Source organism: Gavia stellata, chromosome 15 (assembly GCF_030936135.1).
Source record: "Gavia stellata isolate bGavSte3 chromosome 15, bGavSte3.hap2, whole genome shotgun sequence".
Classification (NCBI taxonomy): Eukaryota; Metazoa; Chordata; class Aves; order Gaviiformes; family Gaviidae; genus Gavia; species Gavia stellata.
Window position 1 is genome coordinate 23,286,504 of NC_082608.1, and position 19,282 is coordinate 23,305,785.

Sequence of the window (19,282 nt, forward strand, 5' to 3'; positions counted from 1 at the left end):
GATGCACGTGACCTGTTCGGGTTTCACCATGTCTGTGTGGCGGTTAGGGTCCTCTGACCTGCTGCCATTTATTTCCTTCAGCTGCCTAATGGCCTCGAGACTTTATTCCTGCTTCTCTTTCTGAACAGGCATTACAATCCTGTCCCACCCTCTCCTCTCTTTCTCATGCTTGGAGAATGACGGTTACAAAGAAAATCACCTGGGGAAGTTTCAGGCAGCAGTAACAAAGCCTATTTCCACAGAGGGGAGGCTAATTACACAGCTAATTAATCCAACAGATGTCACTTTAAATGCCTGTTTCTTTGTGATTCTGTTGCACACATCATGCTGGTTAAACAGACTTCATGGACCCTGTTCAAAATGCCTGCACAGGCTGCTGCAAGCTGCAGTTTAGACCCTGGTGTGTCCTGTTCACTCCCCGAGGTTCTTACGGCAGAATGAATCCCGGGGAGTGGAGTCTAGACCGCCCTCCAAATAGACGTCACTCAGAGAGAAATGCCGTTTAATAGTTAGGTTTAGTTTAAAAACTCTGAAATAGCAGTTGCAAGCATCAAAGCGGTTGTTTACATTCTTGCTGTAAGTACGGAGGTGAGGCAGAGGCGTCGGAGAGAGGAGTCCCTGTCCTGCTGCACTAGAAGCGCCGCTTGGCGCAAGGAAAAGGGAATTTGGAAACCTGAGCTGCTCCGGTAAGGTCAGCAGTTCAAACCCAAGGCTGTGGAGGGCCTGGAGCCGCTCGTCTGTCTGACGTGAATGTGGTCTGTCCGGTTCCCGCAGCCAGCACCTCCTGCGCCATTGGGAGGGTTCCCTTACTCTGGCTCCCTGGGGTAAGAAAAACGAGCGTTTCTCCAGCATCTCGAGCAAGTCTTTGCTCGTAAGGGCGGGGACATACCCTGCTTGCCCCCCAGGAGAAGGGAGCCGTTCCTTACCCTCGTGCGGAGCTGGTCCCTTGCTGCTGAAGGTCAGCGGTCGCTGCGTGACAGCTCTTGTCGCTTCTGCTGAGACTCCCCTGATTCGGTCTCCTGCGGCATTTGGTCACCAAAGCGGGGGATTAGGGAACACCTGTAACGACGCAGTGGTGTTAGTGCTGGTGGTTTTATACGTAGGTGCTGTGGTAGTTTCTCCCCTTTGTGCTGTTCCGCAGGCCGGTAGTGTTTAGGTAAGGTGCGGACGCCTCAGCAGCATGTCCATCTCCCGAAGTAAACCCTGCCCTTGTCAAACACTGTCACACCGCGTGAATGTCCCAGTTCGAGGTTGTGACTCTGAAACGTCCTGTGTTCTGGGTGCGTGCTCTGCTGGCTGGCTTGGCCTTTTATTCCATTTTCATACTAGCAGAGTCGGAGGGTTCCCTACTTCTTACTGAGCAGATCCCTTGCAGGGACAGGAGACTGGTGCAACGCTGTCTGCAGCGCTGGCCAAGGCCCACAGCGCTGTGCCTGAGGGGTGGCTGCTGAAATGGGGAAAGCGACCCCGCTGCTCTGCATATAACACGCAGGACAGTCCTGAAGATGGCGGGTTGAACTGCCTGGTGTGAAAGAAGCAGGAGAGATACAGTCGAGGGGGAAGAGCATCTTTCTTGGGGTCTTAACATTATCGGTAAATCACAGTTGGTGCACTTGATTCAGCGTAATGGATGTGTTCTCATTTCCCACAGCTGATGAGGATTATATCAGCTTGGTTTAACAGTCTCATTTTCTGCTCCCAATGCACACTTGTTTTAATGCGTTTCAGTTAATGAGGTAGAAGAAAGAATGAGGTGTTACTGTTTATGTACAGACAGCAAGTCTGTGCAGAGGACTCTGGAGTCCACGCAGTCCCTTCCCATTGCTCTCAAAGGGACAGCATTAGCTGGCATTTATAGAAAATTTATTGGCTGTGGTTTATCCAGGTAAAATTTTTCCCAGTGGTGCATGTTTCTCTCTCATGCCTTCCTTATGCGTTATTGCAGGCTACAAGACGTGTCGCCAGCAGCCTGTCTGTGGGCAAGAGCTCTCAGCGAGCTGAGGTGGCCCAGGTGTCGCGTCTCACAAAACAACGCAATATATTTGATATGGGCAAAGCTGCTGCGATCTACCTGGGGTAAAAAGTTCATGTGTGCCCTCAAGTAATTTATGGCTGGGGCACTTCATACCTCCGTTGTTCCGCTGGCGTGGCGTTTGCAGGTCCCAGACGGGGTCAAGGCCGCTTGCTGCCCGGTGCTGTGCAGGCGGGTTCGTTAGCCGGTGCCCGCAGAGCTCACGGCCTGGTGGCGTCTCCGCCAGAGGAGAAGGTGTGCCGTGCAGCAGTGGGACCGGGGCTGGAGAGGCTCGGGGCTGCGCCTGGCAAGAGGGCCTCTGCCTTCCTGAAAAACAGGTTGTCCTCATGCTGATGGCAAATATTTGCTGTGGAGTGGGCTGGAGCTGCCTTTCTCCCAGCAGCATCCCGCCTTCCCCAGCCCTGTGCCCGGCTCGCTGCTGGTGAGAAGTGCCTATAAATAGTTAACGCTGTTATCTAATTCCTGGCCGAGTGCCAGCGGCTGGCATCACTTGGCTGACAGCATGCCTGAAAGGCCCTGCACATTGTACCGCATTTGAAGGTAAAGCTGCTGTTGGTTTAAGCGGGAATTAAACAATTACCACGTCTTAGTTCTCCCCACCTTCAGTGGATTGACTCTATAAATTGTCAGCCCGTTGACATTTTAATGTGAATTATGTCATATGGTATCCCCTTTGATTTCAACATGCCTCAGTTTGTAAATACATGAGCCTCTCAAAGGGTTGTGGTTAGCATACACGCAGGAGGCCTCGGGGTTTTTGGTGGGGAAGGAGCACAGCGCTCGTCTCTCTCCGCAGCGAGCGTGCCTGGCACAGCGTCTCACAGCTCCGCCGCCGGAGTTCCAGGCACGTGCAGCGACAACAGCCTCTGAGCACCCGCGTCTGGCAGGGCTCCGCGTGCCCTGCGGGTTTGGGCAGTCCAGAGACCCCCCGGCGGGGCGCTCGCTGGCAGCGCGTGGGGTCCCGGCGCATCCTCCAGCCCCCCCGTCGGTCTGGGGTCCCTCTGCACGGGGCTGCTTCCCTGCCCCTCCACGGGAAGAGCCTCTGTGTGCCACCTGGGTCACACTCCAGGCAGGGAGGTCCAGTCCCCTTGTCTGGGTTCCTGCTGGGTCTCCTTGCAGCCCTGTCCAGCTGTCCTCCCGTCCCCCAGCCTGTGCTGCAGAAAAACTCTTAATTCAGCAGGTCCCGACTTTTTGGATCAGCCACCCTTTCTTTTTATGAAACCGGCTCAAAGAGTTGTTGTAATCTTCACGTCTGTGCCAGAGGAAGGAGGATCCTTAGGCAGGTTAAGCAGAGGAGTGAAGAATAGCTGGGAGCTCTCCTGGGGTGACTAATGCTTTCTTCCCTTCAGGTATGACTTGCGTCCTCTCCAGCAAAAAGCCTGAGGGTGTCCCAATCTGAGAACTGCTGATTTAAATTGTAATGCCCACAGTGTTTGTGGGCTGTTGTGTAACTCAGGGGTTGTTGCATACAGGTGTGTCACATTAGGACTGTGCTTGTACTTCCGTGGGTGGTTGCAGAGTGCACCTGCTTGTGGTACCCGCTGATGAACCCAGCATCCGTGCCGTAGGAGGAGGCGTGAAGGACAGTACTACTGCATGGTTTTGGCTTTTGACCACCCGCTGCATTGCTAGAAATGAAGCAGATGCTGATGCATGTGCTCTACCAGAAGTCCCTTGGAGAAGACCGGCTGTCCCAGAGCCGGTTCTTGAGCATGCTTTGACCATAGGTGGGCGAGATTTAAAGACTTTGGAGTCCTTCTCTAGATGGTGTTTTCTTGTCGTGGGGTCTGTGTTGCAGACAGCTTCTGTCCACTTGTGCATGTTTCCTGTAGTCCCACAAAGTAGGAACCCTGCTTCTGTTGTTTTTACACCTCCTCGGTTTTGATTTACCTGGGTTTTCCGGTGTATGCACTGCATTGCCCAGATAGACCTATGAAAATAGGGCTGGGCTGGGCAAGTGGATTAGCAAGATATGAAACCCGCATACTGGCCTCTTGATAGCATACGCTAACCCCAAGCAAGTATCTTTGCAAAGAAGTTAATCCCACATGGTCACAGAAATGAGAATCTTAGGGCTACTAGAGTAAATGGAGTTCCACGTGCAATTTCATAACAGGATTTAGAAATCTGTCATCTCTTCACACTTCTCTGCTGTGAGTGGACACTGCTCCTGAGAAAGATTTTGCTGCTTCCATTTTATTTCTGAATTGCAGTAGCCAGTAAGTACTCTTAATGCTGATTAGTGCTGCCTTCACAGTATTTATCATTTACCCTGTGTATGTCTCGACAGACTTTACATTGTGAATTGCAGATCCAGAATTGCTGAAACCAGTAAATACTGTGCCTGGCTTTTCCCAGGAGTTTCTGTACCTGTATATGGCAAATACAAGTGGATGCAGATACACTTGAACAAAGGGAGCACCAAAGAGCAGAGACGTTTATCATCTCAGGTTTTATTCTCTTTGCTTCAGCGTACTTCTACAAGCTCCATATTTTCTATTTTTGTAGTCTGTCTTGGAGGGAATAGCTGCAACTAATATTCAGAGCAATTCTGCTCTCTTGTAGATCCCTCTGCAGAAGTATACTACAATTGAATTGGGTTTTAGATACACATAGGAAATTTTAGACAAACATTACCATCAGGGGCTGCAGGTATCTCAGGCTGTCCCTTTTGTTTCAGGTTCATTTTCCCGCTTGCGTGGTGCTGAGGCGGTTGTACCAACAGTGTCACCAGATCGGTCAGCGTCCCTCGGCTGCTCTCCCGCTCTGTACAGCCGTGCCCGCTCTTATTTTTGTGGCAGTGAAATGCAGGTTGTTTAGTTTCCGCCCTTCTGATAAGGATGATGTCTTGTGTGGGTGTCAGCTCATGATGACGGAATAAAAAGTTAGAAGATCTACTGCTGGTGCAAAATATTGACCTTTTCCACTGAGAGGATGGGAAGGATGGGAAGCTGTGCCAGCCCCAGGTTCTCAGGGTGTCTTGGAGGGGGTTGCACTTACCATGCCCGTATCTCTTGGGATTATGGAGAAACATTGTCCCTATTCCTGGCAGTCTTGCAAGCTAAGAGCCTATTGTGGATGAAGTTAGAGCAGCAAACCAAATCTATTCATAGACTGCAACCTGCTCGGAGGATGTGTATGTAATACAGCAGCCAAACAGTTCTGCTGCTGTAAATTGTTACGGGTCATCGACGTGTCCTTTCTGGTGGAAACCAGGCCTGCGAACGTGTGCTAGGAACCGCTGCTTCTTCAAGGACTGAGGAGATCTTTCTCTCCAATTTGGAAGCGGCTGTAGTTGGAAGGCTTCTCGTCACCAAGAACTTGGTGGCTTTCCTCACAGAGTAGTTGCTCAGCGGTGTGGGGCATGGAGCAATTGCCTGAATTTATATACACAATACTTAAGACCCATTAGTGTCCATTCAGTTCATGGAAGCCCTCACAACCATCGTAAACATAGAAAATACCAGACTTCAGGTTGCCTTAATTCAGCCCTTTGTGTGCAGGCATTATTATAGTTTTTAATTATAAATATTTCCATCCATATTTTTCCAGTAGGATTCTTGCCTCATTCTGTGAATGAGTAATTATTCCGTTTCTTTTTATCTTCCTCTTTCATTACATTGCCCCAGGCTTTGTCTAATACAATCCAAAGCTTTCACTGAATGAAGAATTATTTATTTTCTCATGGGCATTTCTGTGGTGCTCTTGTGTTCTGTTTGTGTGTTTCACAGACACTTAATGAACTTACCTTCACAGTGCTTGCCTGAAATCAGATGGTGCTCCTGTCCTTGTGGTTTGGGTATACTGCAGCACAACAACTGCGTCAAAGGTTGTCATCTTGGCTGCCCGGCTTGGTGCCCAGCCTTGCAGTCTGCACCTCTGGAGAAGGGCTGCTCTACTGGGAGGGCTTCACTGGCATGGCCTCGCTCTACCGGTTTTCATTTCACCTTCTAGACTCAGCTCTCTTGGAATATTATATATTTCCTCTGTCGTACTAATTCACTGCACCTTTCTTTGGTTCTCCCTCCTCCCGTATCACCTGCTCTTGCAAATCCTTGCGTCACCTGCATCTTCCGACTGTCACAGCTACACCACCACTGCTGCCGCTGTCCAGCTTTCCTTCTGTTGTAGCAGCCCTTAACGTGCCCCAGAGTGCAGATGGTGACTTGTCGTTGTCCAGGACTCGTCTATGTCCTGGGCTGACCCTGTAACTGCAGCTCTGTCAGGGCCGTTGGATGAAGAGAAGGCTGATACTGTGTGGGATGCTGGAGAAGGGAGCAGAGGCTGGTGATGCTCCTGATGACCTGCCTGCTGAGGAGGTACCACCATACACCACAGCAGGTGAAGTTTTGGAGTTTTGGAAGGGCTGATGGCTTTGTGTCTAGGGATACGCGTTTCTGTGTTGCAAGGGGTGCTGTGGCAAGGCAGGAGGACAGAGTTGGGGCTTCCATTGGCCAAGGTTGCACGGAGTCCTCTAGCCGACCAGAAGGAGTGGAAAACATTTCTCACAAATGTTTCTCTGTGAGGACTGTGGACGAAGAATGAGCTCGGTCTGTTGTTCCCAAATGCATCCCTCGTTGGCTTCTGTGAGGGGAGGTTGTGTCATCCATCTCTTCGATATTTATATTCTTCGATTTATGGAGAGGATTAAAAAATTGTCTTGTGTATTGTTGTTGTTATTGTATGGTTATCTGTTGGGATTCAGTGTGGTACATTGCTGTAGGAAGTTATAAAGAAGCTATATGAAAACAAGGAAATCTTCAGTCTATCATAGCGCTTGTAACTTCTCTAGAGATAGATGAAACAATAAATACTGGGCGAGGGAAGTTAATCCATGTCTGTAGTATTTTATTAAATAACGTGAACACAGTGTGGTTTTCTGTGGCTGGTTCAATTTCCCACATGGTTTTAGGGCGCATTATTACAATGGTCCCTTGCCACGCGCGTGTCCACGGGAGCGCTGCCATGGGCAGTGGCAGCGGTGGCCTCCTGTCCCGCCTGTCCAGCGCCTCTGGAAGGACCTCGCTTCCACGGCGTTCCTCTAACTTGCCGCACGGGTTCTAGCTGGGGTCGCTGGGGCATCTGGAGCCAAGCCAGAACGTGAAAGGACTGGTGAGGGCTCGCTGAGGGGCGTCCGGCCCCTCGCCTGTCCTTCTGCGTGCCGGGAGCCAGCTGCCCTCAACGTAAAGGGAGCCACTTCTCATCAGGGCCGTTTCCCTCTTTGTAGGGGTTGCCTTGTGCCACTCCCCAGCGCACACGGGTGCCTCTCAGCTTTGGGCTGTGGTGAGGAGCGCGGTGGGTGCCAAACGATCCTCAACCTTTTCCTTCAGAGAGTGGTGGTTTCTTTTCCAAAAGACTTAATATGGAGAAAAAAAAAAAAATTTTAATTTAAATTCTTATAGCAGGCTCCACAAATACAGAGAGGGTTTTGGGTAGTTGTCTTAAGTCTGAGCCGGCATTAACAACACAAGTGTGCGTTATATGGTGTACCTTCGCACACGCAGAGCCTCCTCGGCGATCCCTTGCAGCGTAACATATGGATCATTCCTATTGCTGCTGGAGAAAATAATGCATCACCTGTAGTGATAGTCCTGGTCTCGTTCTGTGTTATGGAGAGCCTTTTTCAATCACTCAACAGCCATATAATTACAATATGGACAACAGATTTTTATTCTGTAGTCTTTCAGGTTCCCCCCAGCCCTTTTTATTGTATAATTTGCATTTTATCTGGTGCTTTTCCATATTCACTGGCTGCTCTAGTTCAACTGAGTGTTCACAGCTTAACAACTCACACTGAACTTATTATTTTCAACTATACGTACAAAATTTGTTGAAAAAGAAAAATGACTGGGTAGTGGGATCATTGAGCCTGCTTTTGGTTATGGTCTTGTCTTCATGTTCAGCTGTTCTTTTCCCATTTCTTTTCCTAACCCTGGGAAAGATAAGGCTCCCTGAATTCCTCAGCTCTTGGCTGTCCCCAGCACCGAGAAAGGAGCGGACTGGAAGACCGGACCTCCTCCTCGGTGACGTTGCTGAGTCATGGCAAAAATTTTCTTGCTGTTTTTATAACTTCATGCCATTGCTGTCCGTACAGTACTTTGCAGGCCCTGCTTTTAAAAACAAAGTACAGCTTTTCTGTCATATTTCTCCAGGGATGACAGCATCCATGGAAAATACAAAGTGACAAAACTGTACATTTTTCTGAGGAGCAAAATGTCATCAGTTCAGGTTTTGGTTAACTTGCAAAGCTCCAGAGGAACCCCACCGTCACCAAACCATCGTGCTGCTCTGCAGAAACTGCTCTGTGAAGCTCAGCTCAAGGTTACCATCCCTCACATCCCTCATTTGTAACAGGAGAGTACACTTCAAGCGAAGTTGATTGGGTTCATGTTTGTCAGAGGTGCACAAGTGAGTAGCAAGAGATGTCCGTGCAGACTCGCAGGGCTGTCGTGGGTCCTGCAGCAGCAGCCACGGCCGGAGCAGGAGCACGCAAGGTTGGGGGCAGCACTTCTCAGAACAGCTGGTAGGAAATGTACTCTCAATTGTGCTTTGTTTTTATCACTATAATTAGCAAGATCAATACACACACTCCTGTATTCATCTCCACATAGAGCAGTGCTTACGCCTGTCCCTCCCTGGGGAGAGCTGTGAAGATTTCAAGGATCTGGAAAATTCTCGAAAGTCGCAGTTGCCCAAGAGTCGATCTGTTGTGACTGCAGCTCTTGTAATGCGGCGGTGGGAGAAAAGAAAGTTTCATGGCTGTAGGAAGGAGCCCAGGTGCAGTGAGACCTTTCTCTTTTCTCCTTTCTTGGCTGCTCGGCCACCTCCGCTCAGCGAGCGTATAGCATGGTGTCCAGCTGTGCAAAGGGGTACCCGTGTGCTACCAGAATTAAATACTAGAGATGGAGAATGACATCTCTAACTGCTGCCTTAACTCCCTTCACATCTCCTCCCTCTCTCTGGGAGGTTTCCAGTTGGCATGCCATCGTGCTTCCTCTGGCTGTCGGTGCCTCTCCTGGGGTGAAGGGGATGGCTGGCGCAGCTGGGCAAGCACGGGCTTTACCATGGACCTCGTTCTTCCTCAGGTGTGTGGGAGGAATCTTAGTGATGCCCTTATACTGTCAATGGTCCCACACAGATTTTCATCTTTAGGGATCTCTTCTAACGAATGATTAATTAGTACTTTGAGGTCTGTTGCACAATTAAAAAGTGGTGGGGACCTGTGTGAATACAAGTTCAACCTTTCCTGGCCCTTGTTTTCTGTTAATCTCTGTCATGTTTTGTCCACTGATCCTGGGGGACTGTGAATTTGTGGGGATGCTGCTCATCACAGTCTGCATAAACAATGTCCTCATTAAGAGCTGATCGGCTTAGCAAGGCCCCACGAAGAAGTTAGCTGCCAGAGCCGAGCAGAAGCTGGGACTGTTGCCTCCCTCTGGGCTTTAGCCCCTCCTCATTAAGCAGGTCCGGGCTATTGATTGGGAGCTTGTGTTTGGAAGAGTCTTACTTACTCCATGCATTATCTTGACAGATTGATCAGACCTGATTGAGAACCTCTTAAAGGAACGAACAGCTGTAATGGGAAAGTTGGACTCTGTCATCCGTTAGGATGATTCTGGGAGCGAGAAGAACGAGGCTGACATCTTGGAGCAATTGTATTTACAATTAACATGGCTGAAAACGATTGCCTCTATTGATCCCCTCTTCCTGCAATTACAGCCCCATTGTTTACATTCCAGCACTTCGGTTATAAAAAGGAAATTCAATAATTATTGCATTATTTAAAGTTAAAGTGCCACAGAGTTTGCTGGCTACGCTTGCTGGTTGATTTAACGTTCAGTAAAATCCATGCTGAGCTCTCCATCTTTAGGCTGAGCAATATTTGGCTTTTAATGAGACTTCAAGGGCTGGCGGAGCAAACCCCGTTTGCTGGGTGGCTTTTGGGGTCATTTATGGGGGAACCCAAAAGCGTTTCAGCACAGCAAGCAGCAGCCTCGTGGCCCGTGGGGAGAGCTGCTGTGGCCCGTAGCCTCTGCCTGGGTGGGACCCCGTGGGGACGGCTCCGTTCCTGTGCTGCAAGGGTCATCAGCTGCTGCTGGGAGCTGCTGAGCATTTCTGTGCCTCGGGTGTTACTGCTGACCTTTCCCCAGGTACGGCAGGTCTCTGCTCAGCTGCCCTGGGGGGTGCTGCTGGGCTCCTTTTTGAGGAAAGCCCTTGGTCTCGCTTCCCTCCCGCTTTGCAGTGTCGCGGTTGGGGGCTCATGGTGCGATGGTCAGGGGCTCTGCCAGCCGTGCTCAGTTCTGCTCTGTGTTGGCCCTGTCTCAATACCAGGGGTGTTCACTTGGTGCCAGACAGGGTTGGGGGGCAAGGAAGATACAGATTCAGAAGGGGGGTGTAGGGACTGGCTGCTAATTGGGGTGGTGAGTGCTGTTCCTCAAGCCCTTTTGTGTGGCCCAGGGACTTGCATCTAGTATCTCAGCCTCTTCGGCAGGAGGGAGTGCTATATTTCCAGCCTTTTGGGAAGAAAAATAAAGATCAGAAACCAAAAAGTAAACCAAAATCCAGATTTGTTGCGCAAAGTGTCCTTGTCCTCACCTTGTGGTGGTGGTTTTAAGGGCTTGGGTGATGCTGAGGAAGCGTTAGCAGGAGGTGGGGGAGCGATGCTCACCATTAGGCTGTGCCAGTTACCACATGCTAAACTGCAAAAACTTGTGGGCATGTGAGTCCGAGCTCCACAGTCGGCACGCTGCGTGAAGGAGCTGTTACACAAGGAGCCGGAGAGGCTGGAAGGAGGGAAGGGTTTTGTAACGCTACTTCTTCAGAAGCAGTAAACAATTGCAGGACATTGGTGGAATACGAAAGAGCGTAAGTTCATCTTTTGAACCTGCTGTGTGGAGAATCAATTTTTTCAAAACATCTGGGCCGGGGGCGGCTGTGAGCACACCAGCCCTTTCCAGCGCGTAGCCAGCATGTGTTCTCGCTGCGTGCCGTGTCCGCCCCGCGTCTCCCTCGGCTCCAGGAAATTCCAGCCGGGGCTGCAGGTGTGAAAGGAGAGCAAGACGGATGGGCCAGCTCTGACTTTTATGGAGTACTTAGAACAGACTGGGATCAGACAGCTGCATCCACATGACTTTCATTAAAAATTCAGATTCCTCTCTTCCAGGATTGTGTGATTTATCTCGTGCAGCAGATCAGAGGCATGCGAGGGCCAAGAGATGCTTACGAGGCTTCTGAGGTCTGCTGCAGGGTCCGGTCCCTTTCCATGGCGACCTGCAGCCTCCCCTCCAGCTCTGGTGTGAGGGTCGCGTCTCGTCTAGCTCCCCGGGAGCGCGTTGTCACGGGCTCCGTTCTTGCTGGCATGTGAAGTGTTTCCTACCAAGCCTGTTACTAATTACCCGTGTCTGACTTCACCCTGAGGAAGAGTCAATCCCTGGGCATCCTCCTGTGCCGAGGATGTGCTCATGGGGCTGGCGTGGCTCCAGCACCTCCCCCTGAACACGGGAGATGTGCTGGCGTTGGCTTTCACAGAAACCTCGCGTGGTTCAAAATCTCGTGTCACCCCTGCGGTGCTCTCCTGGTTCTCTGTGCCACCAAGGGCTTAACAGGGGTCCCGCTGACTCTGCGTCTCGTTGCTGATGCTGGTCAGACGTAGGTGCTTGCAAGAAGACGTGAGGGCAGTGCGAGTCTGCAGTGGTGCTCCCTTCCGTGGCTTTTGTATCCCTCCAGCAGTTTTTTTGGCTCCGTCTTCCTCAGTTGCATCTGTCAGTTCTTGTAGATCACTACTAATTTTACCCATTCTAACAGAGCAGACATCATGCTGAGTTCAGCGTTATATGTGTAAAAAGCCTCCTCCGCAGATGTTCAAGACTGAAAACTTTTTCTTAAAGAAGCTCTCTGTAGTTGAGTGGCCTCTGATTTTGTGGCAGGATTGTCCTGTAATGTGAGAGCCAGCTGGCGAGAGTGATCAGAAGTGATTTGGGAGAGATTTCTCCAGACTATTTATCAGCTGTGGGTATAAGCCAGAAGGGCATTTGTGGAAGCAAGGGGCTGGACTCGCTTTGCCCGTCCCCGTTAGCACTCTTGCACAGATCTCGGCTCAGCTGGTTTAGGATCCAGGTCACTGCTGCGGCTGGTGATCCTGTTAGCCAGCTGGTGCCGAGGAAGGGTTTTCTTTTTGCTAGTGTTGGTTCTCTGTTTGCTGCCTAGAGTTCACGAGATTATTTTCCCACTTTGGGTTCTGGCCCCCTGCCCGTTACTTCACCTGCTTTCCTACCTACAGACACCTTGGCACGCGCAGGAAATCCTCGCACGCCGGAGAGGGGAGCAGGAGAGCACAGGCTGCTTGTCCTTGGGGTCAGCTATGGAGTTTCTTCCCACTGCTTGTTGTCATTTTGAGGTCTGCAGAAGAAGGGGGCCATCCTCAAGCCTGTAGAGAGTTTTCTCACATGTTCTGCTGCTTTTTGTACCGTCAAGAGCTCCTGAGGGTGGAGGTGGGATCTCACCACTTGCAGAGACGGTTGCTCTTACGGCTTGCAGACCAAGGGCTGGTGAGAGTCCCACTGTTGTCAGCGTGGGTTCGTCCTGAGCAGCTTCTAGGGCCCTCCGAAGGGGAAGCTTTTTACAAGATGAAGTTAAGATTGCATAGAAATCGGGCCTTTTTTCTAACGAATAATAAACATCAAAAGCAGGAGATAGTTCAAAGTGGTTATTGCATCTCCCTAGTGAGCTAGGGTTACAGTGCAGATGTCCCCCAGAACAGTATCTGACCCACTAAACATAGCAAATAGGGTTTGGAAAATAACATTGTGCCCTCTGGCAACAGAGCGCTATAGGGAGGATTAGCTGTTCACGTTGCCCTAGGAATCGGGCTCTTTACACCGTGGCTGTAATAAACTTGATACAGAAGAGGTTTTGAGCAGATACAGATTTAACATCTTTTAAAACTTAAAAGACATACAAAAGTTTTTAGAAATCAGATTAAATAGTGAACATGAACTACAGTAACACCTACAAAGGTGTTCAGCAGGAGAGTTCATTACTTGTGTAATAGTAGGCGACATGGATCCTCAGTCCTGGTTACAACAGTCTCATCTCCGAAGAACGTAGTCTGAGCACATCGCATGGGGGTGAGGAGGACTGCCTGCAGTCAGACCGATTAATACAGCTGTCACATCAAATTCCACGATCACTGAAAAATACTGTGGGTGAGGCAGTGTTAGATGGGGAAAAGATAGGTGCTAAAATAAACAAAGTTCAGGGTATGTGAAGGATGGAGGTGGAGAGAAAGAAAAACTGAACATAGCGTCATTCCTTACTTTGTTTAAAAATTAGATTCCCGTAGTCATATGCTGTGAACGTTTATTGTGCTATTATTTATTAGAAGAAAACAATTCCAAGGCGGATGTTAGAGAGTGAGCTCTGGAAAGTCAGTCCGTCAGTCCGGCATGGGCCAGCTCATCGCAGCGTGCATGCTCGCTCGTGCTCGCAGAGGCGCCATGCCGGCCCTCGCCGCTCTGCGCCGGCGCCCTGTACCTCCTTCCCTGCCCTTCTCTCTCCCTCGCTGCTGGCTGCGCTGCCAGGCCGTGGGCCGCGCTGGGGTGAACGCTGCCTGCGGGCACTCGCCTCCCTCTCCCTCCTCCCGTGTTTGAGGGGCCGGGGGCTGCGCGCAGTGCGTGCCCCCGAGGGACTGATTGCCGTCTGCTGGCCCCGAGTGCTCTGCAGTGCGTATGAGCACAAGTTGTAATTCTTCTCTTGCTTATTTAAACTGTCTTCATGTTCAGACCCTCCCAACGTGCCAAACCCAGAGGAAGGGGGAGGGCAGTACGCAGTACTCCCTACGCCGGCCCGAAACCCTCATCGGGCAGTGCTGTGGGGCAGGCCTGGATCCAGCCTGGCTGCCGGCGCAAGCAGGGCCGCCCGGTGAGTGCGGTTTGGCGCGGAGTCACCCCAAAATAGCGTTCCCCTTGTCAGAAGCTAAAGGAGAGGCTCCGGCAGCTGGCGGGGCGGTGGCTGGCGACGCCTCCTCCGCGGGCTGGGCTGGCTGGGTGGCAGCAGCCCTCCCCGACGGTCGGTCCCTGGCCCGGGACGTTTGTTCGGTCGTTCCCTGGCCCGGGAGGTTTGTTCGGTCGGTCCCTGGCCCGGGAGGTTTGTTCGGTCGGTCCCTGGCCCGGGAGGTTTGTTCGCCGTCCCACTCCAGTGCTGCTGGGGGGAGACCGCCCTGGGTCTCGTAGGGCAGAGCCGCAGAGGATGGCTCTTCATGTTGAGAGGAAATTGCCAAACCTGGCGTGTTTGTGACTGGTGGGGGACCGGTGCTCCACAGGGCAGGCCTGTGGTGAAGGTCGGGGGCAGGCGGCGCAGGGCTTACGGCAAGCGGAGGAGACGAGGCCTCTGGGCAGGATCCTCCTGCGGTAATCACTGTGTCGCGGAGCGGGAGCGCAGCTTTGCCCAGACCCGAGCGCTTCCCGGATGGAAGATGGGCCGGATTTGGTTTGATTTGTGTGTCGGAATAGGTGTTGTGAGCGGCACGGTGTTGTGCTGTGGTTAGTGCATGTACAGGAACAGCCTGCGTCCCCCTGGGAAGCTCTACTCGTGAGCCGTATGGTTTCCATCAGAGCGTTCCTCTGTCTGTTTCTGATTTAAAGTGGAGCTTTGACTAAACCTGATCAATACTTTGCATGCCATGCGTGAAGAACCAGATGTTGGAAGTTTCCTATCGTTGAGAGGGAGGGGGCGAACACTCCCTCAGACTTGCAGAAATCAATGTTCTCTGACAGAAGTTGGTTGGTTTTCCTAGGAACAATATATTCCTTTGATTTTCAAGTTGATTTGTCTTCTAACGATGTTCTGGTTTAATATTTTGAGTTTGTTTTCTGTGATATGGATAAATTCTCACAAGGGGAAAACTTAACAGTGTGATGGACAATAACTACGCTTGTCCAGCGTTTCATCACTTCCAGCAGCTCACAGCTAGTACTTGCTCGGCCGTCATGTTGTCTTAGTCTGGCCCGCTACTTTGCTCCGTTGGAAGACTGATGTGATCAGAGGTAGGCGTGCGATGTCACGCCGTGTCCGGGGTGGGCTTGGTGGTGTTGGCACCCTCAGGTCTTGACTCCCCCAGCACGACAGGCAGGTGAAGCTGACCCGAGCACAAGGGGTATCTGAACGTGCCTGGAGTGGGAGCAAAAGAAGAGCAGGAAATAAGACGCATTTATCAAACTGCTTAAAGCAAACGTTTTCCGAAGATCTCCTTTTAAATGAGAGCAGTACAGACTGTGCCTCTGGTTCCCACAGATACCATGTCCTTAATATTTCCTTGAACCCGTGACCAGATTTTTCTCTAATTGCTCACTAGGGGTTTCCTCTGCGTTCTCGCAGAAGCTGCTGCTGAGCCCGTTGGCACTTTCTGAGCTTGAACGCGGTGTTTGTAGGACGGGGGCTTCCCCAATGCGCCTCTCGACTGATGGGAGGTGGGGCTTGCCGCGCGTCTCCTGGAGCGAGACCCCCGGCCTGCAGCGAGACGGGGCGGCGGGGAAGTTTTATTGCAGAGGTCGGCTCTGAGCAGGGCAGAGCAAGGCTGGTTAAGCCAGGCCACGCGAGCGTGGCTCTTGTGACTGGCTCGCTAACCTTCGCTTTTTATGTCTTAAGCCATTTCTCTTTTTCTGGCTCAGGAAGAGGGCAATGCATGCAAACAATAGAAATGAGAGGCAGAAGAAGTTCTTATGAGGGAAAACAGCAAAAAATCTTTTGAGGGCACCAGTGGGATTAGTGCCCTAGTGGATTCTTCAAATATTACAGTGAATTTAATTAAATACATCGCAATCCCAAAAGAGGCTAGTCTAATTAGCCAGATCTAGAATACATTTATTCTCTTCTCTCACCCTTCCAATCAGAAGCCTCAGCATCAGCTCCTATCTTATTTTTAATCATTCCTAGACTCAGAGGGCTCTCCTTCCTCCGTGATAGCTAAGCACACAGCACTGGGTAATATGTGTCTTTAATCTTATCTTAGCTGTAACTGAGATAATACACGTCAGAATTTTTACCAGAAGGTCCTGGCTGCACGTAGGCAATGTTTTTGATTGAGAAACCTTGCAGTCATGTCCAAGTCGCCTTACTTAGGTGCCTTGGGTGAAGTGTGTGGTGAGGGAGGAGTTTCATGAGATGACCCAGAAGACAAAAAGAGGTCTTGAGGTTGGAGGGTAGGAGCTGGCACGGAGTATTGCCTTGCTGAAATGTAGGTCTGTGGTGGAAACACCAAATGGCCTTCGGTGAGGAATCTTTCGTGTCGTTTGTCTTTGGTGTGCGTTTTTCCTCAACTTGTGATAAGCCCTTACCGTGGGAATTGGGAAGGTTACTGTGAACTCTCAGCCCTGCTGCTGCCCAAACTGAACGGAGAGCGGCTGTGCCATGGCAGCTGATACACCTGTAAGCAGCGAATTCTTCCCTCTGTTTTCAGAACTAATAGGCATATCCTTGGGATCCATGGTATAAAATAGCTATTCGTTTCCCTTGCAGCATGGACCTCTGTGCCAGACGACTGATAGATTTTGTCAAATAATCAAGGTGTAATACCCTCGAATTAGCTATATTGGCTGCGATAGCATGGCTTCAGAGGGTGACGAGATTTCTTTTCCAAGTGCTAACCTCTTGCAGTGATACCCAGCTGCATGCTCACCAGCGGCTTTTCAGTCTGGGTTGCTGTCCCGGCCGTCTTCCAGGCCAGGCTGCTGCTTTCTTCCAGATCCAAGGCAGTAAAACCTAGATGCCAGGGAGCAGAGCGCTGGATGATGGATAGGATGGCACACGCTCCGCTTCTGTATGCTGTTTCCAGGACCTCTCGATCTAATGGGTTCATTGTGTTCTAGGATTGCTTTGGTTTTATTCTTCTTAGTTTTCAATGAGAATTTATCAAGTTTCATTTTATCTGTTTGACATGAAGTTGGATCCCCTCCCAGGATAAGCTTTAAGTATGAAAGAATTAGCCACGCATAGGTTGTGAATAGTTGTTAATGTTGGATCTGGTATTTTCTTTCACTGAAGGAGATGATCTTGCCTATCTCGATGTTTGCTTCTGTGCTCGTTTCAGTGTGGTGGTTTTTTTTTTTTTTTGTTTCTAAGCAGGAGAGTACATGGTGCCTTGAGAATAAACAGGCTTGATCTTACTGTGTCTTTGTCAAAATGTGGTTTCTTACTTAATTCCCGGGTGGCTTTTAGCAATTTACAGTGGACTAACCCAGGGAGGCTGGAGACGATACAGGAAATTCACATCTCTCTACTTTGTTCTTCACAGCACCTTCAGCATCACGAGAGCGGGGTTGAGGGTGAAAGCTGCTATTACCACTGTGTCCTCTGTAACTACTCCACCAAGGCCAAGCTGAACCTCATCCAGCACGTGCGCTCCATGAAACACCAGCGGAGTGAAAGCCTCCGTAAGCTGCAGCGCCTCCAGAAAGGTCTCCCTGAAGAAGAGGAAGACCTGGGACAGATCTTCACCATCCGGAAGTGTCCAGCTGCCGAGGCTGGTGAGTGCTGCCTCCCTTGCATGAACAGGGTCGGGCTCTTGGCTCCTCTGCGTCACAGGATTTGACTAGCGGCATCAGACCCTCTGCGCGGTTTCACGTCAAGCTCGGTGACTTTCTTGTTTCTCTTCCCCACCGTGGGGATGGCAGTTGCTGATAGCGATAATACGTTACGGAAGGCCCAGCTGCCCCGCGGTAGGACAAGACCTCTGTTGTACCTGCAGCGTCCAGCGTCGCTCTGCCTCATGGGGCCCGTGGGTGGTGGCTCTGAAACACCACATACTTAGGCACGTGCTTCGTTTCCCACTTGTAAGTGGTCCCCTCTATTCCAGTGGGGCTAAATGCAAGTTTGACATGTGGAGGTGTGTATGTTTGTTCTGGTTAGTGTCTTAAACGGTGGAATACTGTGTGAGCGTCTAAAGATACCATCGCATTTGGACAACGCTAACAGACTAGCGCACTATACTTTTTGTAGATGTTTTCCCATGTGTCAAGTGATGTCCTGAGCGCCCGTGCGAACCTGTCCCAGCTTGTTCATTGATTTCTAGTATTTCAGCCACATTGGATTGTGAGGAGGAGCTGGTTGAGAGGGCTGGGCAGGAGAAGGGGCAAGTGTTTGTCTGTTTTCCATGTCTCCTCTTGACAAGGTGGATACACTGAAGGGCTCGGACAGAGCGTTCGCTCATACAGAAAGGACAGCTAATAGGAAAGGGATTGCAGTTGTGAATCTAGCAAGAGGAAATGTGCCTTAAAGGGGACAGTTAGGCTGGGCAAAACAGAAATTGTACTTTGTTTAATAATTTAAAGGCTTAAGAAGTTTTTTGTTAGGAAAAAGTAAGACCTCATGAAGTCCTCTTTGGAAGGAGGAGGAGGAGAGCCTGCCTGAGTCAGCTGGTACAAGTGCTGTCAGGGATGTGAAGGTGCTGGAGGTGGGGGATGCCAGCAAAAGCCTTCACAACCCTCATCGCAGCTTCAAGCAGAACTTTCCTCCATGGCTGCTGTTGAAACAGCTAAGTCTTACAGAAAAGCGCTCTGAGGAACTGGCATTCTGCAATTAATGCACATAGAGACAAGGAAAGTGATCTTAGCTTAGAGGCGTTGCGAAAGGAAAGCAGAACCAGCGGGAGGAAAATACGTGTGGGTCTTAGAAATGTCTCTTGGATTAAGACCTGGGTTGCATTGCTGTTATGCATGTTAGTAACAAGGGTCTGAAATACTTGCAAAACAACCAAAAAGTAGAAGGGGAGATTTTTCATTAAGAGTTAAATTCAGTCTCATGGAAAAAAGTGACCGATCTGTGAACTCGGCAGCCAGCGGAGTCGAGGGCATGGAATATGCCTTCCCAAAGGTCATGGTGACAGCGAAAGCGTGCTGTGGTTGCCGCACCATCCCGGAGGGGACAGTAGCTCTTACAGCCGTTCCGCTTCTCTGCGATGGTCTGTAGAAAAACATTCAGATTTCAAAAGGATATGTTGACCAGTGTTATATGGTTTGTGAGTTTTCTTAAAAGCAAAACGAACAGAGAGGAGAAACCATCTGTGCCCTTTTGTGATATGCAGAACGATCTTGAAATTCTTTCTTTACTTCAGAAATTTTTTGTGTACTTTAGAACCTTACTTTAGAAACCTTATCTTTCCCTGTACATCCTCCAGGATTATGACATTGCAGGTACTGAGAGTACGGAAGCTGACTAGCTGGGAGCGAGAAGGATTTGGTGATCATTTAAAAAGTA

General features: G+C 50.3%; 1 protein-coding gene across 1 annotated transcript in view; it reads left to right on the forward strand.

The window, feature by feature from the left end:
• ZFHX3 (zinc finger homeobox 3) overlaps window positions 1–19,282 on the forward strand; it is a 112,619-nt gene that overhangs the window by 17,967 nt on the left and 75,370 nt on the right. Inside the window, exon 3 of the mRNA XM_059824871.1 lies at window positions 17,322–17,553. Coding sequence (XP_059680854.1) covers window positions 17,322–17,553 — 232 coding nt within the window. The remainder of the gene's footprint in view (window positions 1–17,321; window positions 17,554–19,282) is intronic.